General features: G+C 37.3%; 1 protein-coding gene across 2 annotated transcripts in view; it reads left to right on the top strand.

Moving 5' to 3' along the window:
* porb (P450 (cytochrome) oxidoreductase b) overlaps nt 1–20997 on the top strand; it is an 83230-nt gene extending 62233 nt beyond the window's left edge. For both annotated transcript variants that reach the window (XM_028807027.2, XM_051930806.1), the window contains 10 exons: nt 4172–4261; nt 4680–4778; nt 5019–5135; nt 7499–7617; nt 9831–10012; nt 12153–12302; nt 13675–13942; nt 17285–17430; nt 18267–18352; nt 19305–20997. In XM_028807027.2, coding sequence (XP_028662860.1) covers nt 4172–4261; nt 4680–4778; nt 5019–5135; nt 7499–7617; nt 9831–10012; nt 12153–12302; nt 13675–13942; nt 17285–17430; nt 18267–18352; nt 19305–19449 — 1402 coding nt within the window. In that variant the 3' untranslated portion in view covers nt 19450–20997. The remainder of the gene's footprint in view (nt 1–4171; nt 4262–4679; nt 4779–5018; nt 5136–7498; nt 7618–9830; nt 10013–12152; nt 12303–13674; nt 13943–17284; nt 17431–18266; nt 18353–19304) is intronic.

The raw sequence follows: 20997 nt of genomic DNA, 5'->3' as shown, positions 1-20997 counted from the left end.
TGGTCATAAAATTAGAATATCATGACAAAGTTGATTTTATTTCAGTAATTCCATTCAAAAAGTGAAACTTGTATATTAGATTCATTCATTACACACAGACTGATGTATTTCAAATTGTTTTTCTTTTAATTTTAATGATTATAACTGACAACTAATGAAAGTCCCAAATTCAGTATCTCGGAAAATTTAGAATATTGTGAAAAGGTTCAATATTGAAGACACCTGGTGCCACACTCTAATCAGCTAATTAACTCAAAACACCTGCAAAAGCCTTTAAATGGTCTCTCAGTCTAGTTCTGTAGGCTACACAATCATGGGGAATACTGCTGACTTGACAGTTGTCCAAAAGACGACCATTGACACCTTGGACAAGGAGGGCAAGACACAAAAGGTCATTGCTAAAGAGGCTGGCTGTTCACAGAGCTCTGTGTCCAAGCACATTAATAGAGAGGTGAAGGGAAGGACAAGATGTGGTAGAAAAGTGTACAAGCAATAGGGATAACCGCACCCTGGAGAGGATTGTGAAACAAAACCCATTCAAAAATGTGGGGGAGATTCACAAAGAGTGGACTGCAGCTGGAGTCAGTGCTTCAAGAACCACCACGCACAGACGTATGCAAGACATGGGTTTCAGCTGTCGCATTCCTTGTGTCAAGCCACTCTTAAACAAGAGACAGCATCAGAAGCGTCTCGCCTTTGGACTGCTGCTGAGTGGTCCAAAGTTATGTTCTCTGATGAAAGTAAATTTTGCATTTCCTTTGGAAATCAAGGTCCCAGAGTCTGGAGGAAGAGAGGAGAGACACAGAATCCACGTTGTGTGAGGTCCAGTGTAAAGTTTCCACAGTCAGTGATGGTTTGGGGTGCCATGTCATCTGCTGGTGTTGGTCCATTGTGTTTTCTGAGGTCCAAGGTCAATGCAGCCGTCTACCAGGAAGTTTTAGAGCACTTCATGCTTCCTGCTGCTGACAAACTTTATGGAGATGCAGATTTCATTTTCCAACAGGACCTGGCACCTGCATACAGTGCCAAAGCTACCAGTACCTGGTTTAAGGACCATGGTATCCCTGTTCTTGATTGGCCAGCAAACTTGCCTGACCTGTGAAGAGGAAGATGCAATACGCCAGACCCAACAATTCAGAAGAGCTGAAGGCCACTATCAGAGCAACATGGGCTCTCATAACACCTGAGCAGTGCCACAGACTGATCGACTCCATGCCACGCCGCATTGCTGCAGTAATCCAGGCCAAAGGAGCCCAACTAAATACTGAGTGCTGTACATGCTCATACTTTTCATGTTCATACCTTTCAGTTGGCCAACATTTCTAAAAATCCTTTTTTTTGCATTGGTCTTAATCGATATTCTAATTTTCCGAGATACGGAATTTGGGACTTTCATTAGTTGTCAGTTATAATCATCAACATTAAAAGAAATAAACATTTGAAATACATCAGTCTGTGTGTAATGAATGAATCTAATATACAAGTTTCACTTTTTGAATGGAATTACTGAAATAAGTCAACTTTGTCATGATATTATAATTTTATGACCAGCACCTGTATATTGTTACAACTTATTACCCTATCTGCACACTGCCACCTTGACGCCCATCTTTTGTTCTTGATGTGATTTGCATTTTTTCCCCCATAAGGTATATCCCTGGGAGGGAAATGTATAAAAGTAAGTGGCTGAGAGTGTGTTAATTCTGTTGCCCAGCTTGTTGATATTCTCCTTTGAATTACAAACACATCTGTCTTTATTCTATATCTTTTGCTTATAATGTGACAAAAATAGACCAACAATGAACTCCATCAGAATGCATACCATTTTAATTGTATAGTGACTCGTACACTTTAAAGCAGGAAAGGTTTATGCTGTACTTGAGTACTAGGATCTTTTTTTTGAGAAATTTACTCTTGGGCTTTTCAAATGGACTACTATTTTGAACATTGTTGCATCAAATCAAGAGTGACTAATACAGTTTTCTAATATGCAGAAGAATTGTATCTAGTAGCCCATGTACTGTTATTTGTATTAAAAAAAAAAAAATAAAAAAAAACAAACTGTAGATTTAAAATTAACCAATATATTTTCGGAGCATGATTAGCGTTGAGATCATTTTTAAATGTTATTGTGACATGGCATCTTTGTTGCATCTCCTGTCTACCCTGAATGAATAATTTAGTCTTTCTCAATGTTGTACGTCCTGTGCAGTATTAAAGTAAATGCAGTCTATCAGCTGACCATAATAAGAAAACAAGTTAATAGCATCACACTGATGCAAAAACTCAGTTTTGTCCTTGGACTAAATAAAACAGTACCAAGGTTTCATTTCTGAAATGTCTATATCAGATCTCTCCTTGCCATTCATAGCCTTGTAGACTGTAGGTTATGCAATATGTTTTTGTGATGCTGTTCTATGCGCAATACAGCTAGTTATGTGTGTATATATAGACTACATTTCACATAAGCAAAACATATGTAAAGTTTTCCACATATTTGAGTGTGTGTGTGTATCTATGCAGTATTTATGTATGCTATACCTAGATACCAAGTGTACAAGTCTGTAAATAATATTCAGCTGGTCCAGGTGAACTCAAAACACAGTTGCAGCAGTTATTATTTCATCCAGTTTCTTAAATAGAAGGTTGGTCTTGTTGCTTAAGAATTATTTAATTTTCATAGCTGTGAAAAAGCCATTTTTATACTTAATCAAAATACCAATAGTGCAAGTTTTTATTGTCTATGAAAATAACTTTTAGTGCACTGGCATTTACTCCATTTACTTATCCTTCTCATTTAGTTTTAGTCAAAGGTATTTAGTTGCAGTGTTTTTCTTATTTGAGCAAAATAAAAACTAGCTACAAGCAACAGAACAGCTAATATTGTTGGTTAACTTGCTTTATGATGAACATCCACTGATACAAATTCTGTTTTAAAATGTTTAGAAGAAGAGGGGAAAAGGTTGTTGGACTGAGGTGTATTAATCAGTTCTGTTTTACAAAAAAGATGGAGTTTAGAAATTTGTATTGTAGAAGAAGCCACACCATCAGAAGTTTTATCCTTAGCATTAACAGAAATGGTTTTAACTGAGAAACTGAAAATTGAAAAATTCATGAAATTGAAAGAAGACTAATCTAGAGCATGAACAGGATTGGTGTTGTAGCATTTTTTTCCCAAATTCCAGTTTAAAAGTTTTACATATGCGAAGAATTTGAAATTTAAATGGAAAGCAATAAACATTAGTGCAAATAGCATTGTCCTAAAGAGAAACTCCATTTGCATCCATTTACATCTGTGAGCATATCAAGTAGCTTCTATATTAATAAAAACAAGGGGTATAAAATATTAAACAGGATTAGAAAATGAATCTGTTCCTGCAAATACAACTAATTACATAATTTCTAAATTCAATAGAATGTAAAACTGACAGGAAATTTTACATATGGAACAAAAAAGCAACACAATTGATCCTGATTAGTAAATTGCCTTGATTTGTTTTGGAGTTTGTTTTGATCATTATAAAATGTTTAAATAGCAGCCTTTTACTTACTTACAAAATTAAAACTACAATCTATCCCGGAATACTTAATCTTTAACAATATCAAATCATTGTATGTCTTTGCCCATTTATATGTATAAAAATATGTAAAATATAAAACTCTGATAAAGTCAGTAGTCTACTTGATTGGTTACATTAAGGTTAAGATAACTGCAGATGAAGTTTATACTGTTCAATCTGAAGCTCTATTCAAATGTTTTTCTTGTAATTCATTGTGGTAACTATGAATATAAGTTAACAGAACTAGTTGTGGTTAAGATTAATTACTGCATAATTATACATAGGAAGAAATGAAAATTACTGCTAAGTCAAATAGGTTACATGTAACTACTACATTAAAAGAAAAATGTGTACCTTGTGTGACATTACAGTACAAATGTGTATAGAAATGTTCTGTGTTGTTTTTATGGTTAATGTGCCTTACAGTATTGGTGTACAATTTTAAGAATTGTTTATGGCTTTAAGACTACTGTATTCCTTTTTGTGTGCTATACTATCCATTTGGTCCATTTTTGTGTTCAGTAAAATGCTGTTCTCAAATGGTGTACTTAACTGGTGTAGCTCACACATGAGCCTGTTTCCTATAGTGAGTTACTTTTTCTGTGTTAAAGCCTGGAAGAAGACTTTGTCTCATGGAGGGAGCAGTTTTGGCCAGCAGTTTGTGAGCATTTTGGAGTTGAAGCAACAGGAGATGAATCAAGGTTTGTCTGTGCATAATCTTGTCAAATCACAGCACCAAGTGTGCATTTAAGTACTATTTGTTTTTTAAGCATTTGCTGGTATCATTTTATTCTATATAAATGGTCACACTCTATCCCATTGAAAAATGTAGAACTTGAGACAAAATTGTTTCTTTCAGAATGTGCAATTCTGGTGGTGTACATTTTTTGCTTGTTGGATAAAATGATGCTCCATCATGTAGAAAAGATGTTACGTATTTGTAGTCATTAAGGTGGAGCCATTTAATTTCCAGTTATTGATTTACACAATTTTTTTTTTTTAAATTTTGTCATTCATTGTGTAATATGTCAATTTCATATGTTAGTCTGGTTTTTGAAATATATCATTTTGCTTGTTTGAAATATTTTCGCTAGTTTGATTTGTTTTGCTCTCTTTCAGTATCCGACAGTATGAGCTGGTTGTCCACAGCGACATTGGTTTAAACAAAGTATACACAGGAGAGATGGGACGGTTAAAAAGCTTTGAGACCCAGAAACCGTAAGTTAGCTTTAAACTGAAGTTTATTTATATTAAAAAAAAAAAAAAAAGATGATTTTACCTAATACTGCCCACAATAAATTTAAAACCTATATGGATGTAAGTATGCAATTTTTTTGTTTTCAGTTAAACTACTTCTTTTCCATATACCAACATATGGAGCGTGTTATGTGAATTAAGGTAGCAAGGTGTTTTTGGTAATGTGTCTAATTAGTTTTTATTTTCCTTTTCTACTTGCAGACCTTTTGATCCAAAGAATCCATTCCTTGCTTCTGTATCTGTGAATAGAAAACTAAACAAAGGAGGCAGTCGACACCTTATGCACTTGGAACTTGACATTTCTGGCTCCAAAATCAGGTTAAAAATTTTAATTGATAGCAAATTTTCTATAGAATTTCCTCTGACATCTGCACAATGTCCTAGTGTACACTGGATATTAACACTAACAGTCAGTCATTCATTTTCCAACCCGCTACATCCTAACACAGGTTCACGGGAGTCTGCTGGAGCCAGTCCCAGCCAACACCGTGCGTAAAGCAGGAAACAAACACCTGGAAGGGCACTAGTCCACCACAGGGCGCACACACACACACACACACACACACCAGGGACAATTTAGGATTGCCAATGCACCTAACCTGCATGTCTTCGGACTGTGGGAGGAAACCGGAGCACCTGGAGGAAACCTATGCAGACATGGAGAGAACATGCAAACTCCACACAGGGAGGACCCGGGAAGTGAACCCAGGTCTCCTTCCTGCGAGGCAGCAGCGCTACCACTGTGTCACGGTAACAAACAGTTTCAGATGAAATCCATAAACCAAAAAGGTAAATCCTCTTTACTAATGAACTAATTTTAAAATTACAGTAAATTTGTAGAACAAGTGCAAATCGTACATCAATACCATGGGTAAGCGGAGTAACGTTACAGATTCTTCCAATGTCCTTTAGAAACATAAGATGATAATCTTAGTAAATTAAAATCATTAAATTTTTTTGTCTCATTTTCTGAAACTGTTATTCCAGGAGAGGGTCATGGTAGCAGCAGACCATGCAAGTCAGCTCAGACTTCCCTGTCCCCAGATTATAGATTCTAGCTCTTCCTGTGAAAATCCTAGGAGTTCCCAAGCCAGCTGTGCCCTGGGACTGCTGCAGGGCCTCTTCCCAGTGGGACATGCTGTAAGCAAGCAACTTTAGGCGGAGCCGGCCAGGGATATCCATGACCTCACACTTGTAGGAGCTGATCCTCATCCCAGCTGTTTCACATTTGGCAGCAAATTTCTTGAGTGTGTGCCGATAGTAACCGTTAGATGAGGCAAAGAGGACAACATTTACATTTAAGCAGTGATTCTATGCCTAGCCTTCCCACTTAGGACACCCTCATATCCTTGGCTGCATCGTGATAACCTGTCAATTAAAAACCACAAATGGGACACTGCCTTGACTTAACCAGACACCCACAGTGAATGTATTCAACTCCAAGTATTGGGACACCACTCTCACTGCATTCATATTTCATATAGAAAACAAATAGAATGTAAAAGTGGCCAAGTTACCCATATTCCAGCAGCATAACAATTCATTTTTATGTAATAAACAATGGTTATAGTTGTCTTGTTCTGTTTTACATTTTTAATATTGTGTCTCTTTCACTTAAAGAAGTTAGAAGTTTTAATTTTTTTTTGTCCTCTGGCTTTATTTTACCCATCAAGAATGAGTATGTGCTTGATGATAAATCCTAAATTGTGATATTCATAAGTTTGTCATTTGTCTGAAATTAACTTCAGATAAAATACAAATTTACGTTCTTACTTTGAGAAATTGTTGTGCCTCTTAGTTTCATTTGCTCATCATTCTGTGCCCCTTTTAAACTGTCAATCTATTTCATTAATGGCCTGGTTGATACGCATCATGTTTATGATGAACAGAATAGCTTTCATTCATCAAGCCATTTCAAACTAAACGTAGTAAGCATTTGAATTTATGAATGTGTGTACTTTATGTACAGTTTGTATTTTTTGTATGTAAAGTTTAATATTGGATATTGGGTGTTTTTGCTTGTTTATTTTATTTCAAAAAGATGCATGGATCTTAGTGACTCCGTGTTTATGCATAGTGCCCTACTTGCTCAAAAGGCAGATAGCTGTTTGTGTTTAATCGGCATTAATTTTAACTGGTACTGATTGGACTGCGGAGAGCCCCAGTCTCTCTTAACCACTAGCAAGTTTCATTATAAATGTAATCCTGCCCCACAGCATGCATTACATTTTTTGACAATATAAGCTATTAAATTTGTATTTTTGAAATGGCTGTACAGTAGTTCAGCATGGAGTGGGAGTCACAGGTGGCGCAGTGGTAGTGCTACTGCTTTGCAGTAAGGAGACTGTGGAAGATTGTGGGTTCGCTTCCCGGTTCCTCCCTGTGTGGATAGCGCTTTGAGTATTGAGAAAAGCGCTATATAAATGTAATGAATTATTATTGTTACTGGTGTACAACCAACTGTTGAGTTTAGGGTCTGCCAGAGTTGAAAGAGTGGCCAATATAAGCTGAACTTATTTTACTTATTACATACTTAACTCTCATGTGAAAGTTTACATAAAATCCTTATCCGTTCTGCTAAGAATGCCTTTACTTTTGCAAATCCCTACTGTTTTGATCCCAAAGATGTATTAACTTTTTTCTTCCCTAAACATTTTTTTATGTGTTTTGATTGATTTCAGATATGAATCTGGGGACCATATTGCAGTTTATCCAATGAATGATTTAACATTGGTAAATCAAATTGGAGAAATACTTGGCGTAGAACTTGATACTATAATCTCTCTTAACAACCTTGATGGTATGTGAACATTTTCAATACACACTTGCCTTAAGAAGTCAATCATAATTTGCTTTTAATTAATTTTGTATAGGATTTAAGTACTGTACCTGAAGTATCAACTGTATATATGAAGATAACAATTTCATGCTTTTTGGTGCACAAATTACATCTGAGATGGGGTGGATAAACAGACCTTGCATATTAAACTTAGTGATCTTTTTTTTTTTTTTATATAAATAGTAGCTACAGTACCTGTATCTCTGTATTTGCGCGTGTGAACATCTCTTAACCAGTGCTCCCTTTCTCGAGTGCTTTCCAGTAAATCCTGCTTCTCAGACTACATCAGTATTTTTGAGGCACCTTTCTAATTTCCTGTCCAGTTTTATACTTTCATACTCTTAGAATGCCTTGTATGCCTTTACTCCAAGTGCGCCACACACTCGAACTTCCATTTTTATTGCATCGCCAAAGCCAATCAGATTATACAGAGGGACTGGACACACAGACATTTGTATTTTATTAAATTTATACTTCATATTCCCAATCTGTGTGTCTGGAGCACCCCAGTGCTTGGATGTTTTTCGCTACAACCAGTGTCTTCATCAGATATTGGTTTTGTTAAACTTGCAGTTTAACATCTCTCTTTACTTAATTTTTCTCCTTCCTGGATCATAATGGGTCATTCATAGCTGCAGTATATTCATATTATTAAGTATCATTCTTGTTCTTAACTGTTCATTTACGCTATCTGTATTTGAAAATACAATGTAATTTGCAGAATGTTTATAATATCCCAGTATGCCTATTATCTTTGTGCTATGTAGAAGATTTACCTGCTTGTTTAGTACTTTTTTTTTTTTATGACAAAAATGTCTTTGCAAAAGTAGTTTTCAATAAAAACACATTATCAGTAATAAAAGCTTTGTAAATGTGAAAAAGCTCACTTGCACCTTACACAGACATGTACTTTACATTTTTTTTTAAATGGAAAAATAAGTTTGCAACGATTCCTCATATGTCCCAACTTTTAGAATATTTTTTTACAATTTTGTGATGGCGCTAAATATTTATTGAAGAGGAGTTTTAAATCTAAAGTTTCATAACCTGCCCCTACCCTCAATTTACCCTATGGACTGAGCAAGGAAAAGGTTGCAAATATGTTAAATTGTTCATGAAATGTACTATATTTACTGGACACCCCCATTGTGTTGAATGATGCAACTTTTACTTGTCTTCCATAGTATTATTGCTGGTCATTGTGATAGACTGGGTCAGCTCCTTCCTCCCTCTTCTACAATGGGAGCCTCTTGAACCCGAAACTATCAATACTGTAACCAAGATGAGCATGGCAGATGAGGACAAAACACACCAAGCAAGGGGATGGTGAAAAGTGCAAGTGCTTTTATTAAAAACCATTCCTAAAACAGTGTCTCAAAGTGCCGTGCACAGTTCCCAAATAAATCAGTTAAAAAGGTGAATGTGGAGGTTGAGGTTAAAACTCAGACAGGAGTCTTCTTTAAAATTCTTAATCTCCGCCTGTCTGGCTTATCCCACTTGGACCACGTAGCACGGAGAGGCATCCTTCAAATCTAACCTGTGTCCCTGCCGCCTGACCCATGGCGTTCCACGATGAGCTTCACCCGGCGAGAGGACAGTCCAGAGCTTAACTGTCACGCCTGCTCCCTGGTTGCTCAACAGGAGCAATCATCGTGTCCCCTCCTGAGCGCTGGCCACATGATACTTCCTGGGGCACCACTCCCATCCACCTGCTTCTCTCTAAGCACCCGGCTCACTTCCACTCCTGCCTTTCTCTCCATCCTTTAACCTTCATCTCTCTTTAGTTCTTTTTCCTCCATATTTTTAGTGTGCGCACCCCTTTTATATGCTGGGGAGCTATTGCAGGTGCAATCGCCTGATTGCCGCCCCAGTATGATAATAAGGCAATCAGTCTGCCTGCATGTGCCGGCAAGGCAATACATGGAAGGCTGACTGCCTCGCACCAACCCGGAGAACAGGGCGTCTTCACGGCAGATCGCTCTAACCTGCACTGCTCCCCATCGCAAGCGAGTTCATTATTTATTTATTAAAAACTGCCAGTTTTTCTGAGCCATGGACTCTCTATACCACAGTCATTTTTGTTAATGCTTTGCAATGTTTTACTGTACGTGCTATCTTTTAAAATGTTAATTAATACACTTTCCATTTGCCTTTTCTTTCCCTCCCAATTACAGAGGAATCCAATAAGAAGCATCCTTTCCCATGTCCGACAACATATAAAGTTGCTCTAACGCATTACCTTGACATTACCAATCCTCCTCGCACCAATGTTCTTTATGAGCTGGCACAGTATGCAACAGATCCCAAAGATCAGGAGATGATGCGCAAAATGGCATCTTCATCCGCAGAAGGCCGGGTAAGACTGTCTCTTCTTCTACATTGGCTGTTGTTAATGTGCATGTATGCACTATTTTCCTAATGCTATGCTGATTGTTGTGTCTGCAAGAAACATTACACAAGTAAGAATTTCACTATACATTGTACATGTAATAATTAGAACACTTTGACTGACTGCCACGTTTATTTTTCCTGTGTGTATTTGTCACCACACCTTCTTGCCATGTAGGACTTGCACAATAACTGCTTCACTCCCTTTAGAAGAATGGATTTTTAAAAAGAAATACATAACTATTAAGAAAACACCCTGGTGAAAGCATGAAGATTTAATCAAGGGAGTGTATCTAAATTAGAACTGTAAGATCGCACTCCGCAACAAGCACAATATAGCAATCTGTGTTGCTCTCACAGTAATATTCCCTCCGACCAACACAAAACATTCTATACTATGGAAGCGAAATCCTCTGCAGCTAATAAAATTCTTTATTTATGTACAGCAATACACCAATAGGCCCCAGGTGGTTAGAATTGGAGATCATACATCAGCCACACTGGTTTTAAACACAGGCACGTCACAGGGTTGTGTGCTCAGCCCAGCACTCTTCACGTTATTTGCGCACGATTGCTCTGCCATCCATGCCATAAATATGGTTGTGAAGTTTGCGGATGATACGACCGTGGTGGGTCTCGTATCAGATAATGATGAGACACACTACAGAGAGGAGATACAACACCTAGCACTATAGTGCTCAGCCAACAACCTAATCTTGAACACCAGCAAGGAGGTCCAGAAGAACAGAACATGCTCCTATATTCATACATGAGGAGGCTGTAATGTGTGTGGACAATATCAAGTTCTTGGGTATCCACATCACATCTGATCTGACCTGGTCTTTGAACACATCTCACCTGGTAAAGAAGGCCCAACAAAGACTCTTCTTCCTCAGGAAGATGAGACATGCTGGATTCTCCTCTCGGCTGCTCACAAACTTCTACAGATCTGCTACAGAAAGCATTCTGTCACAGTATGGCAGTGCGGTACGGCAGCTGCACAGGACAGGAAGGACTTGGCACGGGTGGTGAGAACAGCACAGGGATCGAAGGGTCCTCTCCTAGACCTGGACTCTATATATGCTGGAAGGGTGCAGAAGAGGGCCAAATGTATAGCTGCGGATCTCACCCATCCGGGAAATGGACTGTTTGTACCACTGCCTTCGGGGAAAGCGGTACAGAAACATAAAAACACGTACCAGCAGACTGAAAGACAGCTTTTTCCCCAGAGCTGTGAACTCCATCTGCCCTTGCTGATGCACACACATACATCTACCCCTAAACTGCCCCCCTGTAGACACGCACACGCACTTTCCCTCGTAATCAAACACACACACTCGTATTCCTCCCAGCAGACCCACGCACACAGATCATTGGTCTCTGCAGGTGTACTACCTCAGGAAAAGTCTAGACTTAATAATGTTTTATTGCTGATGTCTTTTATACTTATGTTTATTTTATTATTTATAGTGTATTGTGTATTTAAGTATTCTGCCTTGAAGCCGAGTCCTACCAAAAAAAAAAAACATTTTGTTATGTGTATGCATAATGACAATAAAGAATTCTATCTATCTATAACCACTGGTCCATTTAGTTGCCTCATCTTGTAACGGAAGTTACTATTTTTAAGTATAATTTATAATGGACTTCATACTTGCAGAAAAAACTGTATCATGCCTTATTGATTGATTTGGAGCCCCAAGAGCATATAACGACACACCTTAAGCATAAAAATATAGCTTGCCTTTGTTAATAAATCAGTATTTTAGTTAGTTAGCTTTCTCTGCAAGTTTTAATATCCATATATAAAAAAAACAATGTTGCTTACCACCTTAAGAATATACCTAGGTCAAATCTAAATTGTTTTCCAATTGTAAAGATTAATTTGGCTCTAGCAGATGATATGTAACCACATGTTTTAAGGAAACTTGTCTCTGGCTTATAAAGGGCTAGGATTTTATTTTTAGGCTTTTTTTTTTTCCTACACAGAGCAACCTTTATTAAAAGACATTACTAATACAGAGTAAACTTATTATGTGGGATTGGAGAGAGCAATAGAATCTAATTTTGCATAACTTTTATTAGATGTATTTTCCCCCTTCTCCTAGGCACTTTATAATTCCTGGGTATTGGAGGCCAGAAGAAATATTTTGGCAATTTTGCAGGATATTCCATCTCTCCGACCCCCTATTGACCATCTGTGTGAGCTGCTACCACGCCTACAGGCCCGCTACTACTCTATTGCCTCCTCATCAAAGGTACAGCAAATGATGATTATCACTGCCCAGTGCATGTCAGACATCAGACAAAAACTGATCAGTTTGTTCTATTTACTAAAAAATGACACTTACTACAGAATGCATGTTGTGCTCAGGTTAGTATTTCTACCCTTGAAACAAAACAAAACCAATTAATTTTTCAGCATTTCTTTTCAACTGGTGGGGACAACAACCATAAACAGGAACACCAGTCCATCATAGTCTACTCACACCCTTCACTCCCTGATACTTAAGGCCCATTTTATAGTCCCCAATAAACACTAACTGCACATTTATGGGATATGGGAGCAACCCTTGCATATATGGGGAGAGCAGGAAAACTCTGCATAGATGGTGACTGTGGGCAGAGAACTGGATCTGTAACACAGCAGCACTAAATACTGTACCAACATTCTGCATTATTAAGAGATTAAACTCCACTGAATGTCTAGGGATTGCCCTTTTATCTTGTTTATACCTTGTTAGTAGTTCTTTCATTCCAGTGCATCTCATTTAGCTTAATTTTCATGGAAGTAGTTTAAAGTGGGTATGAGACAATACACTCATTCTACAATACCATTCCTGTTGTGATTCAGGCCTCACAATTCAGCATTTCCACAATATTAAATGTACTGTATTTTTAGTGTTATTAGACTTTTTTATATATCAAAACACAGCAAAATTCAAATCAGTGTGCAAATACACGTTTTAACATATCCAAACATTGGCCGTAGGGCTCTATTGTGACTATTTCTTACTCACCAGTTCATCAATCGGAAGCCAATTGCTATTTTTATTTGAGCTCTTTATGCTCTTTGTTTTAATCTTACTGGATAAACAGCTGAAAATCAAAGCTAAAATGTGTGCAAGTGGCAGGCCAACTTTAGTTTGAATTCAGACTTACGTAGTTTTCAACTGGTAATGTGGAATGGATTTTTTTTTAATTTAAACTGGGATGTATTTTTCATTCAAAACAAAAAAAATCTGTTCTATAAACAAACTTTTAGAACCCCATAGTAATATTGTGCATGACCACAAAACTAGTTGAAGACAAAGATTCTCTTTGAGTAGAAAGAAAACCCAAACCTGTTATTTTGTTTGTGACATAGTTGCACGTTAGATTAGATATATAATAATTGGTATGTAGCAGTGTTGCTGTGAAGCTCTTTTGCTGACCAGCCTGTTGAAGTTAAAGGGAAGCTCAGTGAATCTACAGTTTCACTTATATCCATTTAACCATGGTGCCATTTTAACACCCATATACTGTTTGGCAGCAGACAATTCATAATACAGCATTATTATGAAGCACCTGCTGAGTTTTTCATGTAATGTATTGTGATGCCGAGTTTACCATGTACTCTTCTCTGAATAGGTTCATCCTAACTCTATTCACATCTGTGCTGTTGTGGTGGAATATGAGACCAAGACTGGCCGTATAAATAAGGGTGTTGCAACTAACTGGCTCAAGAACAAGGTTCCAGCTGATAATGGTCTCAAGTCTACTGTGCCAATGTATGTACGGAAGTCTCAGTTTCGGTTACCTTTCAAATCTAACACACCTGTCATTATGATTGGTCCTGGGACTGGAATTGCTCCATTTGTTGGATTTGTACAGGAAAGAGCTTGGCTCAAGCAGCAAGGTAAGAACATAAGAAACTAAGGCTAGAAAAGTAATTATCTTTTAAGCATGAGGAAGGTTCTTGAAATCATGAAGTCATTAAAATTAGCTACTGGGCCATGGCCTTAACCTGAACAGAGCTATTATAGAATTGTCATCACAAAAATATAACTGCCAGCTGCTAATATGTTCCAAAATGTATAAAATTTAAACTGTTACAACATAGGCATCAATTCACTTTTATGATTGGTTTAGTAGGCAGCACAGTGGCTTGGTGGTTAGAGTTGTTTCCTAATGCTTTCAAGGTCCTGGATTTGAATACCAGCTTGAATTCTGTCAGTTTAGAATGTGCACCATCTCTTTGTGAAATGCATGGAATCCTCTTCTCTTTGTCCTAAAGTCCTGCCTGTTAAGTTAATTGTTAACAAGTTTCTGGACTGTGTGTGAGTCAGTGTATATACTGTATGAGTGTTCTTCTGCTGGCTTGGTGCCTCTTCCCAGGGATTGTTCCATCAGGGGTAGGGTTAAGCCGCTGTGACTCTGAACTGGACCAGTTAAATTCAAATGACAGATGGTTTAGTATATGTGATTCTTTGAGGGTAAATGTTTTAATTGGGTAATGAATGACATCAGATGCTGGTCAGGAGAAAATGGACAGGAGATGGAAGTTTCGAAACAAAGTCTGGGATAAGACTTTACAAAGCACACTGCAGTGCCTCAAACTTGCAAGTGGCTTTAAAAGAGAAGTCTTATGTCTTGAGAGAGCTGGAATAATCGGTTATGATTGCAGTGCAGATTGAAAGATGCACAAAAAAAATTCTAGTGCATTAAAAAATGTGCCTGCACATATACTGTTTTGTTTGTACTGTAATTTTTATATGTTGTGAAAGCATTTTTGAGTATTTCATGCAATTCTAACAGTTTTATATTAACTGAGTACACAGTTAAAAGAAATGAGCTGAGTGGCTGCTTACTCTGTAATTGAGCAAGTGCAGCCAGTGACTGCATCACATGTGTACTGTACCTTCTTTCTTCAGTACATGAAATTTTACCAGACCCAGTTAAACAATTTAAGGGTCTCAAGGCAATGCAGGTCATTGTAGTAAACTCGGACACAAGGCATGACCCAACCCTGGATGGGGTCCATGTTCACTCTCCCACAAACCCACATTCATTCTTTATATTGGACCCATTTAGAGTCTCCTGTCATCCAGAAAAAGTTGAGTACCAGGAGGTAAAAATCCAGACCAGGAGTTCACATGCAAACTTCATACAGGCAATATTCTTTTTATATTATCTATATATATATATATATATATAATATAAAATCCCTATGTGCGTCCAGGTGTCCGTGTGTGGGTGTCTTCTGGTGAAGTGCGCATGCGCGGGGCACGGTGCGATGCGCGATATTACTGTCAGAGAAAGTTAGAGGCGTTTTACGGAAATACAAACCAATATTACTGCGAGAGGAAATTAAAGGTACACAATACAGTGACGCATATTACAGCGACATACAAGCCAGTATTACTGTCAGAGGAGATTAAAGGCATATTACCGACGCGCACGCCTGTATTATCGCCAGAGAAAATTAAAGGTATATTACGGACGTACAAGCCAGCGGATGTACAAGACGGTATCCTTCAATAAGGGCGCGCACAAAAAGGCGAGCCTCAAAAGGGCGACCTCAATTGGGCGCGGCGAAAAAAGGCGCGCGTAAATAAAGATCTGCACCTTTTGTTGCTCTTCACATATTCCAGAGCCATTTAAACTAAATTATCTACGAACGCCTTTATTCGCCGCGCTCAATTGAGGTCACCCTTTTGAATAGAGCCGTACAAGACAGTATTACTGTCACAGAAAATTAAAGACACACAATACACGGCGGCAGCCCACGAAGAACGGTCAGCTCAGCAAGTAAACATCAGCAAAAGAGAGGCTGAAAGAAAAATACGACCGACAAAAAGAATGAGGTCAAAGTCCCTTGCCATTTAATACAGACTGTTCCTACTAATGTTTATGCACTACTGTTCTAGCGCCCGTTATTGTAACGGGCTAAATGACTAGTATATTATATTAGTGTGTCTCTCTCTCTCTCTCTCTAATCACTACACTGGTTGCCATGATAATGTCAGGTGAAAAAAATCGTACAGTGAATCAACATCAAATTTCTCGCACATTTTTTTTTTTCTGTAAACCAGTTTTTGACTGACATAGGGAGGATGATCGAGGACAGGAATGTCTATCTGCCCGATTTTAGCTCCCAGTGATTTTTTTTTTTTTTTTATTTGTTCCCGAAAATAAGTGACCTGAAGGGAACACATTTTTCTTCAATGGATGAAGTGAAGATAAAAATAATAAGCCCGTTGAAGCGCCTCAAGCAAGAAGACTTCCAGCACTGTTTCAATTAATGGAAGATTGTTATGGAGTGGTGTAGAGATTGGGAGGGGAAGTATATAGAAGGTGACAATGTTTAGAATGCTGTAATTCATCAATGCATTTTTTATTTTTTTTTAATAACCAATCTGGTTATTTTTGTGTTAGTCCAGGAAAAAGATCATGATTTGTATGTTTCAACCTGATTGCTTATTGCATTCATTATTTTATGGTAAAAGTGACACTGCATCTAGACATAATATTTTATCATATAAGATGCTGAATGAAGAAATTGGAGAATGCACTGCTGGATGAGGGACACGGGGAGGGCGATTTAGTCTGTGGTACAAAACAAAAACCTGTAAGACCATGTTTTCACATTCAGAGCATTCCTTCACAGCCAATTTTACTCAATTGCATTTATGCGCTACATTTTTTTCCAGCACAAACAATGATGTGTGGGGTGTTTTTAATAACTTTAACCCTATGAAATTTTCTAACTATATAACTGCTTTGCTCTGAAGTCTAAATGAAAAGAACATGAATTACACCATTTCCTATACTATAAATAAAAGGTATTTTGTTTTTTTTATTCCGCATGGGCCCCAGCTTGAAGTGGTGTAAAAGTTGGAAGGGTGAATTTTTTTTGGTTAAATTTTCTTCGTTCCACAGTACAAAGACATGCACTTAGTTAACTGCCAAATCTGATTTGGCTTGACTTGGTAATGGTGAGGGAGAGTAGTGTGCCCAGGATTGGCCAGGCTGTCTTGCACCTGTTAATGCTTGGTTGGCACTGGCCAAATTTGAAAAATGAACAAGTGAAAAATGGATCTTAAATATTTTTGACATGTCGGTAAAGAACATTTGAGATCAACTAAACTGATCCCATGGGCCAAGAGTTTATTTTTATGATGAGAACCAAAGCCCACCTTGCTGCTTTTCAAGCTTTTAGGTGCTACATAAATCTTTTTTTTTTTTTTTTTTTTTTTAGGTAAAGAGGTGGGTGAAACTGTTCTATATTATGGATGCCGTCATAAAAATGAAGATTATCTATACCAGGAAGAGCTGGAGCAGTTTGAGAAAGAGGGGGTGCTTACCAAACTTAATGTGGCATTTTCTAGAGACCAGCCTGAGAAAGTAAGAATTTTTTTTTTTGTTTGTTTTAATATTAGCACACACCTCTTCTAATCAACTAAGATTTCTTAGATAATGCTATTTGAAATAACTACAGTTTTGGGGGGTGTAAATGGAAACTTTGGTCAAAGCAAGATGTGATATAGTGACCTTGAGAGTTCAGTAATATCCCCTTAGGATGTGGGTGAATATTTAACTGCACCAGGAAAACTGTGGTATGGCTTCTAAGATTAGGGAAGGGAGGTGGTCCCTGCCATACTGTACAAGAGGTTATACAGATGCACCTCACTGGGGTATTCTGGTCTGATTAGAAGGAGGTTGGGGTGGTTGTGCTAAACATTTTTTGGCCTAGTTACCTCACTGCATTTGTGTAATTGTTTTCCCCATATAAAGTTTTTCACACTGCTATCTGCAGCCATTCTGTCCTTGTCCCAACACAGAGCAGGGTCGTGAGGGTGATTATTTTCTGTATAAACATTCAGTTAGCATATTTCAAAATGTTTGCATACTTCTCAAATAATTTCTTTTTGAGGTTTTCTGTTCCTGCATATAATCCATTGTCAAAAGTAGTGGCTCCTTCATGAAGGATATTTTAAAGCACTGATATCTGTTTTGTGGCTGTATGACACAACAAATGTTGAAAGTGGGACTAAAGGTTTTCCTGGTACACACTGGTCACACAAATCTTTTCTGCTTTGTTTCTCCAATGCCAGTATCTGTGTTAGATCCTTGTAGGTTAAGGAGTTGCATGTGCTTCAAAAGCGCATCTTAAAATGTGCAGAAGTGTGATAGTAGGTTGAAAATCTGGGATTCTGTAACTGTTATGTCTGTTTTCTTAGGTGTATGTACAACATTTGCTGAAAAGAAACAAGGAGCACTTGTGGAAACTGATCAATACAGACAATGCCCACATTTATGTCTGCGGGTAGGTTTCAGGTTACAATTTCTTAACTTTTATGTAAAATACAATTGGGGAAAAATGATCATTTTAAGTGCTGAGTTATGGAAGCAGGAAAATGAAATATTTTTGGTGTGCAAATCAGTAACGCTGTTCCATCTAATAAAAATGTATTATTGCAGAAGGGAAACTCCTTGACAAATTTCAGTTAAAAAGAAAACCACTAAAGGTTATGTCCCTCATGATCATTCCATGTAGACCAAATCAAATAATTTTAAAACCACGTTATATTTTTCAAATTTTGCCACAGTGCTCACACTGGGTTGAGCTGCACACCCAACACTGGTAGGGAAGACAGAAGTGATGAGTATCATGTGACTTTCACAGACTGGTTGTTTTTGCTGGCATATTGTGGTTAATAATAACGAACCGCAGAAATACCCACACCTCTGAAAGATGCCAAAAATGACAAACGTTGCCTTCACAAGATTTTTTTTGTTTAGTTTAGTTTTGTTTGTATAAAAATAATCTGTCTGCATACTGTAAATGAATATTGAATGCACTCACGTTGCACCTGTGCCAGTGCTACCAGTTTAATATCCATTTCCCCAACATTGTCTAGTCACACACGGGACTGTGTATCAGAATTGTATTGAAGTTCATTATATTTATCTTTTTAATGCTGCATATTTTAAAGTGTAATTTACAAGCCTGTTTTTGGTAAGAGAAATCGGTGCAATACAAACTAAACTTTCAACTCTGCAGCTTTGCATATAAAAGTAAAATGCCAAGGCTTCAGACTGATGCCCATATTAAAGTAGCACACCGTGTTTAAGTACTTCTTGCTTATTTCAACAGTATAATCTATGCTAGTTTTGTACTCGTCTCTATTTTAAATATAATTTTTTACTACTACTATTGCTGTATGGTATAGAGTTTTTAAAAATAAATAAATAAATTTTGTCTTGTCTCTTATTAGGGATGCACGGAACATGGCCCGAGACGTACAGAACACTTTTTATGATATTGTGTCAGAAATGGGGACAGTGAGTCATCCTCAGGCTGTGGATTTCATCAAGAAGCTCATGACCAAGGGACGCTACTCGCAGGATGTCTGGAGCTAAACTGGAGTGGGGAAAAAATTCCCTTTCCTAAATACTTCATGGGTTTTTTTTTGGGGGGGGGGGGGGGGGGTAGATGATTTAAAATGTCAGTTGGTACCACAGCTGGAGAATTTACTATAGCAATGCAAATATGGTATGGCACTGAAAAGAAATGGAACATAATTTTAAATTAGTTTTCATTTATATCCGATTTTAATAAAGGGGACATTGTAATACTATATAATAAAGATGCCGATTTATGAATATTTGAAACAGATCTGCCAAAATCTCTAGAATTCTATATTTTTTTTTGGACAACTTTAAATCCATTAGGCAATATTCACATTGAAGCACATCATCTAATGGTATTTGCATAACATAACATACAGTGTCATTGATCTTAGAAGTCTGTAGCGCCCACTCCATGGTATAAAATATCAGAGCTTTTAGTCGTGGGGCGAGTGGTTTCTTTGGAACAAGGTGCTGTGATTCACAAGTGAAAACTACCTGTCTGTGTGCAGATAATGTAAGACTTTTACACTGATGTCAGGAGTTCAACTTTTTCCTTTTTATTTAAATTCAAGGACAATGAAAAGTAGCTATGGCTTTAACATTTTTTAGTCAAGTGCCTTTTTAGCCTATTTTCAGTCTTTGTAATATTAGTTGTGGATCATAAAGAGTGACCTTTCAGCTGCTTCAGTTTGAGAAGTTTAAATTGTGCACGTTTTTGGCTCTTTGTTTCAATAGTCTGCGATGTAACAGACTAGTCGCCACATGGTGCTTCTGGTGACTTTGTTAAAGGGACTCATTTTGTGGATTCCTGTTAAATGAAGAATGTTTTACATCAACTAACCTGAAGATCTACCGAGGTTGATTTGCGATGACAGTAACTGAGCAGATGAAATGCTGCGGTTGGGAATATTACTTTTAAATGACAATTCTAATATTCATATAATTACATGTCACTTTTCTTGCATATGAATATAACCTGAGCCTCTCCAGCTGTATTTTAATCTTTCTAATTAATTTTGGATATTTAACCCCAAAAGATTTAATTTAATTAAAATGCAACGCACCTTACTTGTCTAATACTTCTAAACTAATTAATTTATTTTTAATACAGAACATCACGAATGTATAGACAAGTCAATACAGAACAGAAAACCATGACCAATCAATGTGCAAATGAATCTGGGAAAGAAAGGTCAACCATCTTATTTGGCCATCACTTTACCCTGCCTCACCACGTGCTTGCTGCTTTGGTGGGATGTGTTAAAGAAAACATTTTTTTGGATGGGGGCCCAAATTATGTTGTGCATTGTACCCTTTACTAATGGATTTAGAACTGTAACAACAAGGTTGAATGCAGTGTGTAATACCATTGATTATGGAATTTTAACAGATCATGAATTTTACAACTGTCTTGTACTTAATTATTCTTTAGATTGTCTATATGTTTTTTGACTTATTTTGTCTAATTTGTTTTCTGTCACTCATTTTAGACTTTTTAATATGAAAACAAATGTAAATTTTCAAAAAATAAACATTTCTCCTTTCACAATACCAAAA

The sequence above is a fragment of the Erpetoichthys calabaricus genome, chromosome 8, assembly GCF_900747795.2.
Source record: "Erpetoichthys calabaricus chromosome 8, fErpCal1.3, whole genome shotgun sequence".
In the NCBI taxonomy this organism is placed as follows: domain Eukaryota; kingdom Metazoa; phylum Chordata; class Cladistia; order Polypteriformes; family Polypteridae; genus Erpetoichthys; species Erpetoichthys calabaricus.
The sequence above is the reverse complement of the archived record's forward strand: the minus strand, read 5'-3'. Positions and strand labels throughout refer to the sequence as shown.